The sequence below is a fragment of the Odontesthes bonariensis genome, chromosome 22 (genome assembly GCF_027942865.1).
Source record: "Odontesthes bonariensis isolate fOdoBon6 chromosome 22, fOdoBon6.hap1, whole genome shotgun sequence".
NCBI lineage: Eukaryota > Metazoa > Chordata > Actinopteri > Atheriniformes > Atherinopsidae > Odontesthes > Odontesthes bonariensis.
In genome coordinates, this window is record NC_134527.1 from 4,505,842 (window position 1) to 4,522,673 (window position 16,832).

The 16,832-nt window shown below is 40.9% G+C and overlaps 2 protein-coding genes across 3 annotated transcripts; one reads left to right on the forward strand and one right to left on the reverse strand.

Annotated features, from left to right (window-relative positions):
- The first annotated feature begins 492 nt into the window (after positions 1-492).
- nim1kb (NIM1 serine/threonine protein kinase) lies at positions 493-12,261 on the forward strand. 2 transcript variants are annotated; one of them, XM_075455725.1, is made up of 4 exons: positions 493-577; positions 1,247-1,513; positions 8,167-8,435; positions 11,121-12,261. In XM_075455725.1, the coding sequence occupies exons 2-4, from the start codon at positions 1,249-1,251 to the stop codon at positions 11,886-11,888; spliced, it is 1,302 nt and encodes a 433-aa protein (XP_075311840.1). In that variant the 5' UTR covers positions 493-577; positions 1,247-1,248; the 3' UTR covers positions 11,889-12,261. The 2 variants fall into 2 exon arrangements, with proteins under 2 accessions (XP_075311840.1, XP_075311841.1); XM_075455726.1 differs by lacking the exon at positions 493-577 and having other exon boundaries at positions 1,246-1,513.
- Positions 12,262-12,939: 678 nt separating this feature from the next.
- LOC142372470 (growth arrest and DNA damage-inducible protein GADD45 gamma-like) lies at positions 12,940-14,827 on the reverse strand. The gene is made up of 3 exons (XM_075455377.1): positions 14,582-14,827; positions 14,258-14,465; positions 12,940-13,851 (listed from the first exon to the last, which is right to left on the reverse strand). Exons 1-3 carry the CDS (start codon positions 14,722-14,724, stop codon positions 13,738-13,740), a joined length of 465 nt encoding a protein of 154 aa, XP_075311492.1. The 5' UTR covers positions 14,725-14,827; the 3' UTR covers positions 12,940-13,737.
- Positions 14,828-16,832: the final 2,005 nt, after the last annotated feature.

A 16,832-nucleotide genomic window follows, 5' to 3' on the forward strand; every position in this document is an offset into this window, starting at 1 on the left:
AGAGGGCTAATCTTGATTGGGAACATTGGGTAATACCGTTGCATAACGTTGCAACTCCACGAAAGCCAGCTCACCCTCACCGGGATAACGCGGCCGTTTCCCCTTTCACAGTTCTGCTTCCTTTGAGCAGCATCTTTATTCCAGAAACACAAAATGTACACAAAACACTCCTCTGTTGCTACTAAGTCAAACGGTGGTCATTTGAATAGATCAGGGCCGACCTGAATTAAAATAGGACTCAGGTTCATGACACCATCTTGACCTCTTGCCCTTCAAGGAGGGAGGGGCCGGTCGGGATCGAGGGGCGTGGCCTGAGACGTCCATACTGACGGTCCACTTGAGGAATTGCTCAGACTGTTCTGCCTCCGGAGCTCAGGTGCACTCGTTGGGGCTGTCGGTGCGCAGTTAGAGAGGGAAGACAGAGAGATTAAGATGGCATTGTTCTGACTCCAGCATGTGAGGGAAGCTTTCTTTTTGCCTGCGTCCCTTCGGACCAGAAGAAGAACTTCTGAACTTGTTCGATTTGCCGCGGACGCTACGGCCATGTTTTGATTCAAGCCAGCTCTACGGATTCTTGGTAAGAACAGTTGTTTTTTTACATTCTTTATCACTTTTCTTTAGAGAAAAATAAGGCTCAAGTCGTTGATAAAGTAGAGCTTCATGCATCCTGCAACTCGTTCATATATTCCACTCGTCTTGTTCCTTTTGGTGCACACACTGTAAAAAATTTCCCCGTGAAATAATTACTTTTATTTTACAGTGCAGCTACTGTTATTTCTTTTAACAGTATATTACCGGTTTTTGGATTACAGTATATGGCAGTAGGAGAACTACAAATACTGTTTTATGCTGTTAAATTACAGTTATCTGCTGGTATTGTTAAATGACTGATTTAACTGTTAATTTACATGTGAGGAATGAATATTTATTTTACAATTATTGTAAAATACAGTCGGATACTGTTGTAAATCCACCGTAAATATACAGCTTGTCCTGATTCAATTCAATTCAATTAATTTTTATTTATAAAGCGCCAAATACAACAAATGTCATCTCAAGGCACTTGAATAATAAAGTCCAATTCAAGCCAATTGGAATTCAATTAATTGTAATCATAATCATTTATAAAATAATCCAATTAATTCATTTAGAGCCAATTCAAAAACTATTTCCCAGCTAAGGAAACCAACAGATTGCACTGAAACTTGTTGCTAACAGCTGCATGTTTCTGTGCTGCTCGCTGCAGAAATGCCGGGCCAGTACGAGGTGTCGGGCAAACGGCTCAGCCACAGCAGCTACAGCCTGACGGACAGCTCGGACGGCGGCCCAGAGGACGAGGACCCCGCGGTGCACCTCACTCCCCTGCAGAAGCTGACCAGCGACATGTGCAAGGACGAGAAAACCATCAAGGAGCTGATCATCGGCCGCAGGGTTGGCTTCTACAAGGTCCGCGGGGAGATCGGCTTCGGGACCTTCTCCAGGGTCAAGCTGGCTTTCAATGCCCTGACCAAAGGTAGATGTTTGCTCACGTCTCTCCTTTCCTTTAGTACAGAAACCGAGCCTTCTGAACCCGTTTAGGATCAGCAGAATGCTGCTGTCAGTTTAATGAGGCAAAGCTTTGAGAGGCGACCCTCACACCTTTGTTGTTCAATTCAATTCATTTTTATTTATATAGCGCCAAATACAACAAATGTCATCTCCAGACACTTAAATAATAAAGTCTAATTCAAGCCAATTGGAATTCAATTCATTGTAATCATAATTATTTAAAAATAATCCAATTCATTCATATAGAGCCAATTCAAAAACAGTTTCCTACACTGGAAAAAATCAAAGTCTTACCAAGTATATTTGTCTCATTTCTAGTTAAAATATCTCATTACACTTAATATAAGACACAACGGCCTAACAAGTACTATTTCAGCCAGATATAGGGACTTGTTTGAAGACAATACATCTGGAATATCTTGTTAAATGAAAAAGTCTTGAAAACAAATTGTTTTGAGTCGCATATCATATGAAACAAGCTTTTTTTACATTTGAAGAGGTTTTTAAGCTAATTTCGAGAACACTTTTAAATGCCTACAGAAAGCTGACACTACACCCAATACATAATGATAATACATACACAGAGGAACAATAATGATCATTGGACTCTACACCAAAACATTTCATAAACGCATGAAATTTGCGATTTTTAATTTGCCGCTAGAAAACCTTCCTGGAATTCCAGACTGGGGGCGGGGCTTCCGTGTGACGTCACAAGTGCCATGGTTTTTCCTGGCTGCCTCAGTGTTGCCAATTTAGCGACTTTTGGCCATCTCTGGTGACAAAAAAAAATAATCTAGCGACTTAGCGACTTTCGGGCTCAATCAAAGAAATCAAAAGCAAGCAAAGAAATCAAAGAAGCACTGCAGGACGGTGGCAACCCAGCATTTCCTGTCAAAACAGCAGTTTCAAGCTAGCTACAACGAGGGTAGGTTCACTTCCTGTTTTCAAAACAACAGCACGTAATGGCTTTCCCTATGATAAAAGGCAACAGGTATTTTATTTTGTGAAAATAACAGGAAGTGCGTTGCTCACTGCGGCTAGCTTTAGTAGCGCCGAATTCGTCGGAACAAAATGGTAAACAGCCGGTATTTTGTCAGGTTTTCAACACGTTGGGGATCTAAACGACTACTTTCTCACCTGAAAAGTTTCAAATGTTGCGGGGACAGAGGAAGCAGAGAGACCTGCGGTCGGAACTTGTGTCTGTGCCTCCCTGTCCGCCTGCCTCCTCTCTGGTGAAATCAGCCGGAGCCATCCCGCCGTGTTCAGCTCCCTGCAGTGCGGACACTCAGGGGGAATCCACCTGGCGTAGAGCGGACACACCGCGGGATGGTTGCCCTGAAATCAGCCGGCAGAGCGATCATCAAGAGCCCCGACGTGGACATGATCGCTCTGCAGGCTGATTTCCACTCTCCACCTGGCGGAGAGTGTGTTCGCTCTCCGCCAGGTGGATTCCTGTCCGACCGCGGGTCTCTCTGCTTCCTCTGTCCCCGGTGGTGTGAGCTGCTGAGGGCAACACACGCACTTCGTACATCTACTCGCAATAAAAACTGCACTGAACCCAACGTTTTATATTTCCAAGCGATGTCCCGCGGCACACATCGAAATTTACTGTGAAGAAGCTGTCCAGGTCTGGCAAACTGCTGGCTTCGCTACTAGAACTACTGGGGGTTGTTCCAGCAGCTGGCACTCGTGACGTCACGCACCTGTCGTTCCAGTTTGCCAAATTCGAGTCAAATGTGGTGATAGTTTATTGGGCCTAATGAGGACTATCCAGGGGCCTAAAATTATTTTAAAATCATAAAAAAATTCCATGGTATATAAGGAATCGATCTGCTATTTCAGTTTTGTGCAAAAAATCACCTTTCTGTTGGCCTTTAACTCAAAAGTCCTAAATATCACATTTTATTTCAAGAAATCTTGACAGGCCGATTTTCACTAGTTCCATTGGCAGATTTTTTGCTTATTTCAAGCAAAAACGTCTCGTATTTGTTTTTTTTTTTAAACTTATTTTTGGAGGGGCATTTTTCCAGTGTAGCTAAGGAAACCAACAGATTGCACCGAAACTTGTCTTCAGTCCAATCTCCCGTCATGAGCGTGCACGAGGCGACTGTGGGAGGAAAAACTTCCTTTGAACAGGAAGAAACCTCTGGCAGAACCAGAACCAGGAAGGGTGGCCATCCGCCTCCACCAGCTGGGGTTTGAGAGGAAAGAAAAGAGGGGAAAAACCCACTGTAACACCATCAAAAGGATATTGTTGTTGGAAGAGTTCGGGACGGGCCCAAAGTTTAGGCGTCTGCGGCGGTGGTTTCCTTCATTTCCTGCAGCCGGTGTGTAGCAGACAGCTTAGATCGGGCATCCATCTGGTCCACTCTTACTGTTTCCGTAGGATTTAGGAGGGTGAGTAGCAGCCAGGTGCTGTTGACACAACATCGTAAAAAAGAAGAGTGGCCCAAAAAAGTCTCTAATCCATCATTACTTCAACTTCTATCTGCTAAAAACGGTTCTACAGGCTGATGAATAAAGGGGCGTACCAAGTCCTCACACACTGCTTCTACATTTTGGCTTTATTAGGCAAGGCAAGTTTATTTGTACGGCACAATTCAACTACAAGGCGATTCAAAGTGCTTTAGAGAGACATTAAAACAGTAGAAATAAAAAGCCTGATTTAAATTTTAAACAAAAAACAAAGAAAGAAGAACAATAGATAGAATCAGGAGTTAAAATGGGATTAAGTTTTGAAACTCAATCTTCAGATTTGGAGCTTTATTCAGATGCAGCTGAAAATAGGTGTGTCTTTAGTGGTGTTATTCATTTAAAGTTGTATTGTAAATGTATTTTATTTATACAGCCCTTTACAGACGATCCTTACGGTGTACCAAAGTGCTTTACAGCAGGTAATAAATAAAGAGAAGAAGAAGTAAAAACAATAAAAGAACAGTGAAAGCAATAAAATACAACAAAATAAAATAAGATAAAAGTGTCATCATACTACTGGGTATTAAAGCCATCCTAAATAAGTAGGTTTTTAGCCCGGATGTGAAGAAGCCCAGGTCAGAAATAAGACGCAGCTGGACGGGGAGATTATTCCAGAGCCTGGGGGCAGCTTTGAGAAAAGGGCATTATTAGTATTGACCTTTAGAAGTGAAAGTGGGTGTATTTTCCCTCTAAAATAAAGGGTTGCAGCTCTTTGAGGGCTACCCGTGAGCAAGTGCACGGTCAGGCATGAACACACGAACTAAATAAGTACACTGTAAAGAATTGCTGTATATTTACGGTGGATTTACAACAGTATCCAACTGTATTTTATAATAATTGTAAAATACTGTTGAATATTCATCTCTCACATGTAAATTAACAGTTAAATCAGTCATTTAACAATACCAGTAGATAACTGTAATTTAACAGCATAAAACAGTATTTGTAATGAATTGCTGTAAATTTACGGAGGATGACCACAGTATCTTACTGTAATTTAGAATAACAGTAAAATACTGGCGTCCTTGCTGACATGTTCTTCTCAAATTGATTTTTTTATTTTATTTATTTAGTCATTTATTATTATTATTATTAGTTAGTAGTAGTATTTTTTTATTAGAATTTGTATTATTGTTGTTGCTAATATACAATCATTGTAAATATTAAATTTTTTGAGCTAATGACTAATTGACTAATTTGAATTTCCCCCATTGGGGGATGAATAAGTACAATAAGTATTTTTCTATTCTATTCTATTTTACTATTATTTTACAGTGAAATTGTTTACAGTGTAGGTTTTATAGTGGCAGGAACAGCAAAGGTCAGTGGCCCTATCAGAACGACCTTCAGGGGAGAGTTCATTGTCTTTTCTTCCTTTTTTTACAACAAGAAGTTTTACTTTACTTTAGCTTTACTTTACTTTAGCTTTACTTTACTTTAGCTCTACTTTAGCTTTACTTTAACTTTACTTTAGCTTTACTTTAGCTTTACTTTAGCTTTACTTTACTTTAGCTTTGCTTTACTTTAGCTTTGCTTTACTTTAGCTTTACTTTACTTTAGCTTTACTTTACTTTAGCTTTACTTTACTTTAACTTTACTTTCGCTTTACTTTACTTTAGCTTTGCTTTACTTTACTTTAGCTCTACTTTAGCTTTACTTTTACTTTACTTTCGCTTTACTTTACTTTAGCTTTACTTTAGCTTTACTTCACTTTAGCTTTGCTTTACTTTACTTTAGCTCTACTTTAGCTTTACTTTAGCTTTGTTTTACTTTACTTTAGCTCTACTTTAGCTTTACTTTAGCTTTGCTTTACTTTAGCTTTACTTTAGCTTTGCTTTACTTTACTTTAGCTCTACTTTAGCTTTACTTTAACTTTACTTTCGCTTTACTTTACTTTAGCTTTACTTTACTTTAGCTCTACTTTAGCTTTACTTTAGCTTTACTTTACTTTAGCTTTGCTTTACTTTACTTTAGCTCTACTTTAGCTTTACTTTAGCTTTACTTTACTTTAGCTTTGCTTTACTTTACTTTAGCTCTACTTTAGCTTTACTTTAGCTTTACTTTACTTTAGCTTTGCTTTACTTTACTTTAGCTTTACTTTACTTTAACTTTACTTTAGCTTTGCTTTACTTTAGCTTTACTTTACTTTAGCTTTGCTTTACTTTACTTTAGCTTTACTTTACTTTAGCTTTACTTTACTTTAACTTTACTTTCGCTTTACTTTACTTTAGCTTTGCTTTACTTTACTTTAGCTCTACTTTAGCTTTACTTTAACTTTACTTTCGCTTTACTTTACTTTAGCTTTGCTTTGCTTTACTTTACTTTAGCTTTACTTTAGCTTTACTTTACTTTAGCTTTGCTTTACTTTACTTTAGCTCTACTTTAGCTTTACTTTAACTTTACTTTCGCTTTACTTTACTTTAGCTTTGCTTTACTTTAGCTTTGCTTTACTTTAGCTTTACTTTACTTTAGCTTTGCTTTACTTTACTTTAGCTCTACTTTAGCTTTACTTTAGCTTTACTTTACTTTAGCTTTGCTTTACTTTACTTTAGCTCTACTTTAGCTTTACTTTAGCTTTACTTTACTTTAGCTTTGCTTTACTTTAGCTTTACTTTACTTTAGCTTTGCTTTACTTTACTTTAGCTCTACTTTAGCTTTACTTTAGCTTTACTTTAGCTTTACTTTACTTTAGCTTTGCTTTACTTTACTTTAGCTCTACTTTAGCTTTACTTTAACTTTACTTTCGCTTTACTTTACTTTCGCTTTACTTTCGCTTTGCTTTACTTTACTTTAGCTTTACTTTAGCTTTACTTTACTTTAGCTTTGCTTTACTTTAGCTTTACTTTACTTTAGCTCTACTTTAGCTTTACTTTACTTTACTTTACTTTAGCTTTGCTTTACTTTAGCTTTACTTTACTTTAGCTCTACTTTAGCTTTACTTTACTTTACTTTCGCTTTACTTTACTTTAGCTTTACTTTACTTTAGCCTTGCTTTACTTTACTTTAGCTTTACTTTAGCTTTACTTTACTTTCGCTTTACTTTCGCTTTACTTTAGCTTTACTTTAGCTTTACTTTACTTTAGCTTTGCTTTACTTTAGCTTTACTTTACTTTAGCTCTACTTTAGCTTTACTTTACTTTACTTTCGCTTTACTTTACTTTAGCTTTACTTTACTTTAGCCTTGCTTTACTTTACTTTAGCTTTACTTTAGCTTTACTTTACTTTCGCTTTACTTTCGCTTTGCTTTACTTTACTTTAGCTTTACTTTAGCTTTACTTTACTTTACTTTAGCTTTACTTTAGCTTTGCTTTATTTTTTACTTTAGCTTTAGCTTTGCTTTACTTTAGCTTTGCTTTATTTTTACTTTAGCTTTACTTTACTTTAGCTTTACTTTAGCTTTGGTTTATTTTTACTTTAGCTTTAGCTTTAGCTTTGCTTTACTTTAGCTTTACTTTAGCTTTACTTTACTTTGCTTTACTTTAGCTTTACTTTACCTTTGCTTTAGCTTTACTTTAGCTTTGCTTTATTTTTACTTTAGCTTTACTTTACTTTAGCTTTACTTTAGCTTTATTTTACTTTAGCTTTGCTTTATTTTTACTTTAGCTTTACTTTACTTTAGCTTTACTTTACTTTAGCTTTGCCTTACTTTAGCTTTACTTTAGCTTTGCTTTATTTTTACTTTAGCTTCACTTTACTTTAGCTTTGCTTTACTTTAGCTTTGCTTTATTTTTACTTTAGCTTTACTTTACTTTAGCTTTGCTTTACTTTAGCTTTACTTTAGCTTTGCTTTATTTTTACTTTAGCTTTACTTTAGCTTTGCTTTACTTTAGCTTTGCTTTACTTTAGCTTTACTTTAGCTTTGCTTTATTTTTACTTTAGCTTTACTTTACTTTAACTTTACTTTAGAAGTCTTCAAACAACCAGCAGCAGAAGAGCTCAGACTTTAGTAGTGAAGAAAGATTTATGCTTTAATGCTTTAACATCATATCCACAAAGAGCCTGTAGAAGTGACACCTGTGTTAGCATTTATGTCTGCATGCTTTAGCATGTTTAGCCCCCTCACAGCTCCAGTGGGCGGAGCTTGGGAGCCGTCCCGCCCTTACCGAGCTCACCCCCGCTGTCTCTCTGCCCCCCCCACAGATAAAGTGGCCCTGAAGATCCTGGACAGGATGAGATTGGATTCCCAGGCCCAGCGTCTGCTCTCCAGGGAGATCAGCAGCATGGAGACCCTGCAGCACCCCAACGTGCTGCGCCTGTACGAGGTGGTGGAGACGCCGAGCCGCCTGTACCTGGTGCTGGAGTACGCCGGGGGCGGAGACCTCCACAACCGCATCTACAGCGAGGGGAAGCTGTCCGACAACACCAGCAAGATCACCTTCGCCCAGATCCTCTCCGCCATCAAATACATGGTGGGTGCTGGTTTGGTTCTTTTTCCCATCATGCAGTCTGATCGGGCAGCTTTAGCTTTACTTTAGCTTTAGCTTTACTTTAGCTTTATTTTAGCTTTATTTTAGCTTTACTTTACTTTACTTTAGCTTTGCTTTGCTTTGCTTTGCTTTGCTTTACTTTAGCTTTGCTTTACTTTAGCTTTACTGTACTTTAGCTTTGCTTTACTTTACTTTACTTTAGCTTTGCTTTACTTTACTGTACTTTAGCTTTGCTTTACTTTACTTTACTTTACTTTACTGTACTTTAGCTTTGCTTTACTTTACTTTAGCTTTGCTTTACTTTACTTTAGCTTTGCTTTGCTTTACTTTACTGTACTTTAGCTTTGCTTTACTTTACTTTACTTTACTTTAGCTTTACTTTAGCTTTATTTTAGCTTTACTTTAGCTTTGCTTTACTTTACTTTAGCTTTGCTTTACTTTAGCTTTACTTTACTTTAGCTTTGCTTTACTTTACTGTACTTTACCTTTGCTTTACTTTACTTTAGCTTTGCTTTACTTTACTGTACTTTAGCTTTACTTTACTGTACTTTACTTTACTTTACTTTACTTTACTTTACTTTAGCTTTGCTTTACTTTACTGTACTTTAGCTTTACTTTAGCTTTATTTTAGCTTTATTTTAGCTTTACTTTACTTTACTTTAGATTTGCTTTACTTTACTTTAGCTTTGCTTTACTTTACTTTACTTTAGCTTTGCTTTGCTTTACTTTACTGTACTTTAGCTTTGCTTTACTTTACTTTACTTTAGCTTTGCTTTACTTTAGTGTACTTTAGCTTTACTTTACTTTACTTTACTTTACTGTACTTTAGCTTTGCTTTACTTTACTGTACTTTAGCTTTACTTTAGCTTTATTTTAGCTTTACTTTACTTTACTTTAGCTTTGCTTTACTTTACTTTAGCTTTGCTTTGCTTTACTTTACTTTAGCTTTGCTTTGCTTTACTTTACTGTACTTTAGCTTTACTTTACTTTACTTTACTTTAGCTTTGCTTTACTTTAATGTACTTTAGCTTTACTTTACTTTACTTTACTTTACTGTACTTTAGCTTTGCTTTACTTTACTGTACTTTAGCTTTACTTTACTTTACTTTACTTTAGCTTTGCTTTACTGTACTTCAGCTTTACTTTACTGTACTTTAGCTTTGCTTTACTTTACTTTACTTTACTTTAGCTTTGCTTTACTTTACTGTACTTTAGCTTTACTTTACTTTAGCTTTGCTTTACTTTACTTTACTTTACTTTAGCTTTGCTTTACTTTACTGTACTTTAGCTTTGCTTTATTGTACTTTAGCTTTACTTTACTGTACTTTAGCTTTGCTTTACTTTACTGTGCTTTAGCTTTGCTTTACTTTACTGTACTTAAGCTTTGCTTTACTTTACTGTACATTAGCTTTGCTTTACTTTACTTTACTTTACTTTAGCTTTGCTTTACTTTACTGTACTTTAGCTTTACTTTACTTTAGCTTTGCTTTACTTTACTTTACTTTAGCTTTGCTTTACTTTACTGTACTTTAGCTTTGCTTTACTTTACTTTACTTTAGCTTTGCTTTACTTTACTGTACTTTAGCTTTGCTTTACTTTACTGTACTTTAGCTTTGCTTTACTTTACTTTAGCTTTGCTTTACTTTACTGTACTGTAGCTTTGCTTTACTATACTGTACTTTAGCTTTGCATTACTTTACTTTACTTTACTTTACTTTAGCTTTGCTTTACTTTACTGTACTTTAGCTTTGCTTTACTTTACTTCAGCTTTGCTTTACTTTTCTGTACTTTAGCTTTGCTTTACTTTACTGTACTTTAGCTTTGCTTTACTTTACTTTGCTTTACTTTAGCTTTGCTTTACTTTACTGTACTTTAGCTTTGCTTTACTTTACTTTACTGAACTATAGCTTTGCTTTACTTTACTTTACTTTAGCTTTGCTTTACTTTACTTTACTTTACTGTACTTTAGCTTTGCTTTACTTAACTGTACTTTAGCTTTGCTTTACTTTACTGTACTTTAGCTTTGATTTACTTTTCTTTACTTTAGCTATGCTTTACTTTACTGTACTTTAGCTTTGCTTTACTTTACTTTAGCTTTGCTTTACTTTACTGTACTTTAGCTTTGCTTCACTTTAGCTTTGCTTTACTTTACAGTACTTTACTTTACTTTACTTTACTTTACTTTACTTTAGCTTTGCTTTACTTTACTTTAGCTTTGCTTTACTTTACTTTAGCTTTGCTTTACTTTACTGTACTTTAGCTTTGCTTTACTTTACTTTAGCTTTGCTTTACTTTACTTTACTGTACTGAACTTTAGCTTTGCTTTACTTTACTTTACTTTAGCTTTGCTTTACTTTACTTTACTTTACTTTAGCTTTGCTTTACTTTACTTTAGCTTTACTTTACTTTACTTTACTGTACTTTAGCTTTGCTTTACTTAACTGTACTTTAGCTTTGCTTTACTTTACTTTAGCTTTACTTTAGCTTTGCTTTAGCTTTACTTTACTTTAGCTTTACTTTTATTTAGCTTTAGCTTTACTTAAGCTTTACTTTAGCTTTATTTTACTTTAGCTTTACTTTTATTTAGCTTTGCTTTACTTTACTTTAGCTTTACTTCACTTAAGCTTTCAAGGTTTCTCAGCGGTCTGTGTGTGTTTCTGTGTGCAGCACAACCTCAACATCATCCACCGGGACCTGAAGGCGGAGAACGTTCTGTTCACCAGCAGCGGCTGCGTGAAGGTGGCCGACTTCGGCTTCAGCACGCAGGTGTCGAACCGCAACCAGACCCTGGACACCTTCTGCGGCTCGCCGCCCTACGCGGCCCCGGAGCTCTTCAGGGACGAGTCCTACATGGGGCCTCAAGTGGACATATGGGCCATGGGGGTCCTGCTCTTCTTCATGGTGACCGGTTCCATGCCGTTCCGCGCCGAAACCATGGGCAAGCTGCGGCGCTGCATCATCGAAGGCAGCTACACCATCCCCCCCTGGGTGCCCGGCCCCTGCCAGCGGCTCATCAGGGGCATCTTGAAGAGCGTCCCCGCCGAGCGCTACGCCATCGACCAGATGCTGGGCTGCGATTGGCTCTTGCCTGTGGAGTTCCCCTGGTCGCTGCTTCCTCCCGAACCGCCGAGCGCTCTGCAGAACCTGCTGGACTCTGAGAACGGCAACCTGGAGGAGGACGAGGAGGAGGAGGAGGAGGTCCGGAGCTCCCTGGAGGAGCTCGGTATCATGGCGGAGCACCTCCAGAACAACCGGCTCAAAGACAGCCGCAGCCCCATCATCGGGGCGTACCGCATTCTGCGGCACCGCGTTCAGAAGAACCGGGGCTGCGACTGTCCGCCGGTGGTCCGAGGCATGGTGAGGGACCCCAAGAGGGAGGGGCTTCGGGCCTACAGGGGCCTCAGGCACACCTCCAAGTTCTGCGTGCTTTCATAGGAAGTCATTCCACCATAAAGAACACTCTGTACAGACTTCTTTTTATACTGACGCGTTAAAAACACAGTGTTTTTACACTTTGTAGCTTTGTTTTACTCTGTCAAAGGCAACTTTTTAGGTAGCCTTACATGTATATATATCTGTGTGTGTGTGTGTGTGTGTGTGTGTGTGTGTAAGTGCCTGGTGAAACGAACAAAGGTAAAAGCTGAGTCTGTTCAAATCATTAAATGATTAGATTTTTTTCCCAAAGAAGTAAAACTATCGAGCACTTTAAGATTTTTTTACACGAAACATAAAAAAACAACAAAGCTGCATTACTGATTTATCAATTTTCTCTTTTTATCAAGCGATCCAATAACAGTAAAACTGTGAACTGAACATAAAGTGATTTTTAAAAAAAAAGAGACGTGTGTGGTGCTGATCTTTCATCTGAGAAAGGGTTAATCACGTGTTCTCCCATCAGAATGCTAATTGTTTCTGATAATAAAGTGGGTTTTTTTTTTTAAAGTGCAGGTTTCATTGTTGTGGAGCAGGTGGAGCAGAGCCTGTTTACCAAAGTTTCACCAAGTGTCTGCGAGTAAATACCGGCCCGACAGCAGCTGGCGGGGCACCAGATGACATCCAGGAGCCCCCCCTTCCCTTTATTCTCTTCACAATAACCAGCACAAACCCTCCAGCATTGGCCTAACTAACCCACCCACACACACACACACCCCCCCCCCCTCGGACTCCACCCAGCCTTACCCTGCCCGACCCCCACCTGCACGGAGTGGCAGATGGCGCGGCGTGGCAGCGGAGACATCTGCCGGCCAGACAATGGAGGCTCTGTGCGGACCGCTGGAGCTGACAGGCCGGGGAGCTGCGCCATTGTGGGCCGCACCATACACATGCAGATGAGGGGGCGGACCCCCAACTCCAACCCCCCCCCCCCGTAAACACAGGGAGCAGATGACGGGCCTCAGAGCCTCATATGCAAATCTTTCTCGGTCTCATTCTTCTCCAACCCGCAGCTTTGCAAAACAAAGTGAAAACACAACTGCAAAAGTCACATTTCAACGTTTTTTTATTGAGTTTTTCTTTCAGCTTCCATTATCTGCACAGTGAAACTGCTAACAACAAGAATAAAGTTTGTTTCCAGCGTTGTTCCGAAATGATCAGCAGCCTACACATATTAAAACAAATCTTCTTTTTTTTAAAACATTTTTCTTCAGCATTCATCTGAATGTTTCTAAGATATTCAAACATAATTTACATAACTTAATTTAGTCGTTTTCTAAAGTGAAACCTTTAGATAAAGGACATTTCTTTCTTTTTTTTTAAGTTTTCGAATATTTTTTTGTCATTTTTAAATTTCTAAAGTGAAACCTTTAGAGAATTAAGACTATTCTGGAAAGTGGGAAACTTCTCCGCTGACTGCAACTTGCTGTGGTGTTGCTCAGCAAAGAGGCCATCTTTAAAAAGTCCCTTTTTAAGAAGGCCTCTTCCTCGGCACCGCTTCTTCTCCTGCTGCGCGTGCTTCAACGTGCGACTTCTGCTCTGCGGGAGCGCAGGACGCAGAAGCCGCTTCTCCTTCCTCTCCAAACCTCATCCGCACAAAGAATGAGGGTCGATGCGTCGCTCTCGTGGCATACCTGACCTCATTCACAGAAAGAATGAGAGCCATCTTGGCATGGACGGGACGAGAGGCGACATTCACGGGGGGGCCCCTCGGGCCGGCGCCGCGCTGCCTGGACGGGAATCCTCCTCAGGAGCATCCAGGGATGAGCAGAAACAGCTTCATCCTGTTGGTCAGGATGAATATTTCCAGGTGAGAAGCTTTGCAGCATCTGAGCAGGTGAGGCGGCCCAGATCAGCGCCCGGGGAGGCTGATCTCAGGGACCCAGTCGTTCAGGCGGCGGCTCTCCTCACAGAACAGGTGCAGCTTCTCCAGAGCGGGGTCCTCCCACGAGCCGTCGGCCGGGTTCTGTTCAAAAGGAGAAAGGAAAGTGGTCTGAGTGACAGCTTTCTGTAAACAGGCGCCTTCAGATGTTGAGCTCTACGCATGGGCGTCGCACCCGTGGGGGACTTTAACAGCAAGATGATTTCACCTTTTTGAATTTTCAATGACCAAATAAAGTTTTAACAAATCATAAAATGTGTTTTAAAGACTGTAGAATAATTCCATCCAGATTTGAGCAGTGTAACTATTGTAGTTTCCATACAGGACCTCGTTTAGGGCGATTAAAAATGCAGTGAAATGGCCCTTTATGCCCATCCATTTAATTTGTGAATCGGATGCCAGCTTCAGCGTCGTGTCTCTGGGCTTGATGTGCCCCCCCTGGAACACCCCCACATGTAAAATCCCTGCTCCTGCTCTGAGCTCTACGCACCGTGATGAGGACGCAGTGCGCGTCTTCCAGCTGCTCCGCCTCGGCTCCAACGATGGCGGCCAGGCGCTGCGTGCCGCTCACCCTCACGATGCTGATGGCGTTGTCGAAGCAGAAGGACTGGATGAGGGTGAAGTGGATCTGGAGAGCGATGTCGCACTCAAACTCCTCGTCGATGGCCAGGATGCAGAAGGACACGCTGTCCGGGTCTCTGTGGGAAACACGACAAAAAGAGCTCCGTGAGATTTTACTCACGACAGATTAAAAACAAAAATGTCTGCAAATGATGAGAAAGTTGCAGCTGTCACAGCTGAGCTTCATACTTACAGATTCATGACTTTGGCGCACTCGTAGACCCCCACGGTGAGGGAGTCGTTGTCCTTAGCCGCCACCAGGACCTCCTCCAGGGCTTGGCCGGCGCACGGAGCGCGCTCGGCGGGTTTCTGGATCAGGATTTCCTCAAGAGTCATGATGGAAACGGTGAAGATATTCCGCAGCGGGAGAGCTGGACACAGAGTTCGGTGTCTGAGAGTAAAAAAAAATCCGCGAGAGAGCAGAGTGCCTTCCACGCGGCGCTCCTCTTCTTTTATAGCGCGCAGCTCGTGCTGGGCAGTGAAAGCGCCGCGCCCTGATTGGCTGGAGCTGAATGGTGTATTGGTATGATAATGCTATTGTCACACTCTGGCTCGTGGCAGATTGATGGGGGTCACAGAGCCGCGCACGTTCCCTTCTGCACGCAACAGCCCGGCACGGAACTAAAAATAGCTTCATTAATTAATTTGAAAGCTTTGCTGTTTGGCTAAAAAACATTTATCTTTAGCATTTATCTGCTAAACTCTGTGGGCTTAAAACATTACGGCAGGGATGCACCCTGCAAACCAGCTGCACCCCCCCCCCCCCCTTAAATAAGCCTTTCTGCAGAATATTTTGCACAGAAACTTCTTATTGTTGTTTTTGAGCGCTTTACTAAAACAAATTTGGTTTAAAACTACAAATCACCACCTCTGAGAGAGAAAACTCACCCAACTCTCAATGTTTTTTTCTCTTTTAATCTTGTCTTTTGGTGATAGTATTAAGGAGAAAGTGCGTAGCCCCCCCCCAGCAGAGAGAAAGGGCAGGTGGATGATGCCATCTGTGGACTAGAAGCGGGCCATAAAAACGGTCTCATTGTGCGCACAGAAGCCCCCTGTATTATCGCCCCCCCCCCCCTTCTCTCTCTCTTTCCATACAAATGCAAATGGCCAGCGCGTGCCAGAACTGCACTTACTACTGCTGGCCCATGCTGACCACGTGGCCATCAGCTGTCCATAAAAAAAAAAAAAGGTTTTCTCTGGGGAGTCATAGAAGTGGATTCTGTTGAGCTTAACTTTACTGCACTTGTTTGGGCTGTTTAGTGCGCAGATGCTGCGCCATTTTTACGCATTGGAGCAGATCTCGTTTATTGGGTAGTAGCCTACTTCTCATCCATTAAATGCCCACCAACAACCCCCTGCAAGCCATCTTTTTTTCATTGCGCGATGAAACTTTTACGCACGAATCTCCATCACTGACAGAGCAGATTATCCAAAACATCTCGCGCTGACTTGCTGCTGTTTCATCAGCATGACAATGCAGAAACACATCGCGCATCAGGTCAGCCCTGCTGCCACGGCGCGCATGAGTGTGTGTGCGTGTGTGTGTGTGTGTGTGAGGGGGGGCTGCAGGCACAGGTTGGCGGTGATTGATTCAGCGCTATTGTTCTGCGGAGGGCAGAGCGGCAGATGGAGAACTGTCGCTATGAGGGGGACCACCTGCCCCCCTCCATATCCCCTAAACCTAAATCAACTTCGACCCCAGGGGCTCGTCGAGCTTTTGTGCACGGGTCTCCACATTTGGCGGCCTGTTGTCTGAGTTTAGATGACATCTGAATGCCAAAGAGGAGCGATGACGGTCCAAACATCTCACAAAGGAAAGTGTTGTCTCCAAACGCGTAAAAAGCAGATAAACATCACCTGTTTGAGCCGTAAACACGTGTAAGAATGTCAAAAAGGTGTTTTACTCAACAACAAAACGCTTACCTGCATGCGCATGGCTGTTGTTTGTTTACACAAACCTCGCTTTCAGTTTTGTGTCCTCGCGCTGCAAACTTATCCGCCAATCAGCTGCGCCGCCAAAAGTCTGCTTTTGGATCCAGCTGACGGGGACTCCAACACTAAGCTATTTTAAGACGGGATCAGCTTGCATGACCGCAGGGCAGGCGCGTGCAAATCGAAACCGACCTATTGTTACTGCAGCACATCTGCCAGGCGGAGCGCGCGACAGGTGTCGGTGACCAAAGCTCCTTCTTTGTGGCCTGCGGTGACTCAGCGGAGCCAAAACCTCTGCGAGATAAAGGAAGCTGCCTCCAGCTGCCAGATAAGGCAAAGCTGCTTAGACGGAGAAATTAGGGGCAGACATTTAATCACCCTTATGTTGATCAGAAAAGTTAGTTTTGGAGTTATTAAACGCCACACATTGAACGTAAAGCGTGCTGTGAATGCGTTTCTGCGTTTTGTTTAACTCGGACACTTAAAAAGCAGCGGCCTCTGCGCTCAGCAGG

Excerpts from the sequence above, each read along its gene's own strand:
- nim1kb (XM_075455725.1), top strand. The coding sequence starts at position 1,249 with ATGCCGGGCCAGTACGAGGTGTCGGGCAAACGGCTCAGCCACAGCAGC. Across the intron at positions 1,514-8,166 it reads TTTCAATGCCCTGACCAAAG|ATAAAGTGGCCCTGAAGATC; the intron begins GTAGATGTTTGC and ends CCCCCCCCACAG. Across the intron at positions 8,436-11,120 it reads TCTCCGCCATCAAATACATG|CACAACCTCAACATCATCCA; the intron begins GTGGGTGCTGGT and ends TTCTGTGTGCAG.
- LOC142372470 (XM_075455377.1), bottom strand. The coding sequence starts at position 14,724 with ATGACTCTTGAGGAAATCCTGATCCAGAAACCCGCCGAGCGCGCTCCG. Across the intron at positions 14,466-14,581 it reads TGCGCCAAAGTCATGAATCT|AGACCCGGACAGCGTGTCCT; the intron begins GTAAGTATGAAG and ends TGTTTCCCACAG. Across the intron at positions 13,852-14,257 it reads CGCACTGCGTCCTCATCACG|AACCCGGCCGACGGCTCGTG; the intron begins GTGCGTAGAGCT and ends CCTTTTGAACAG.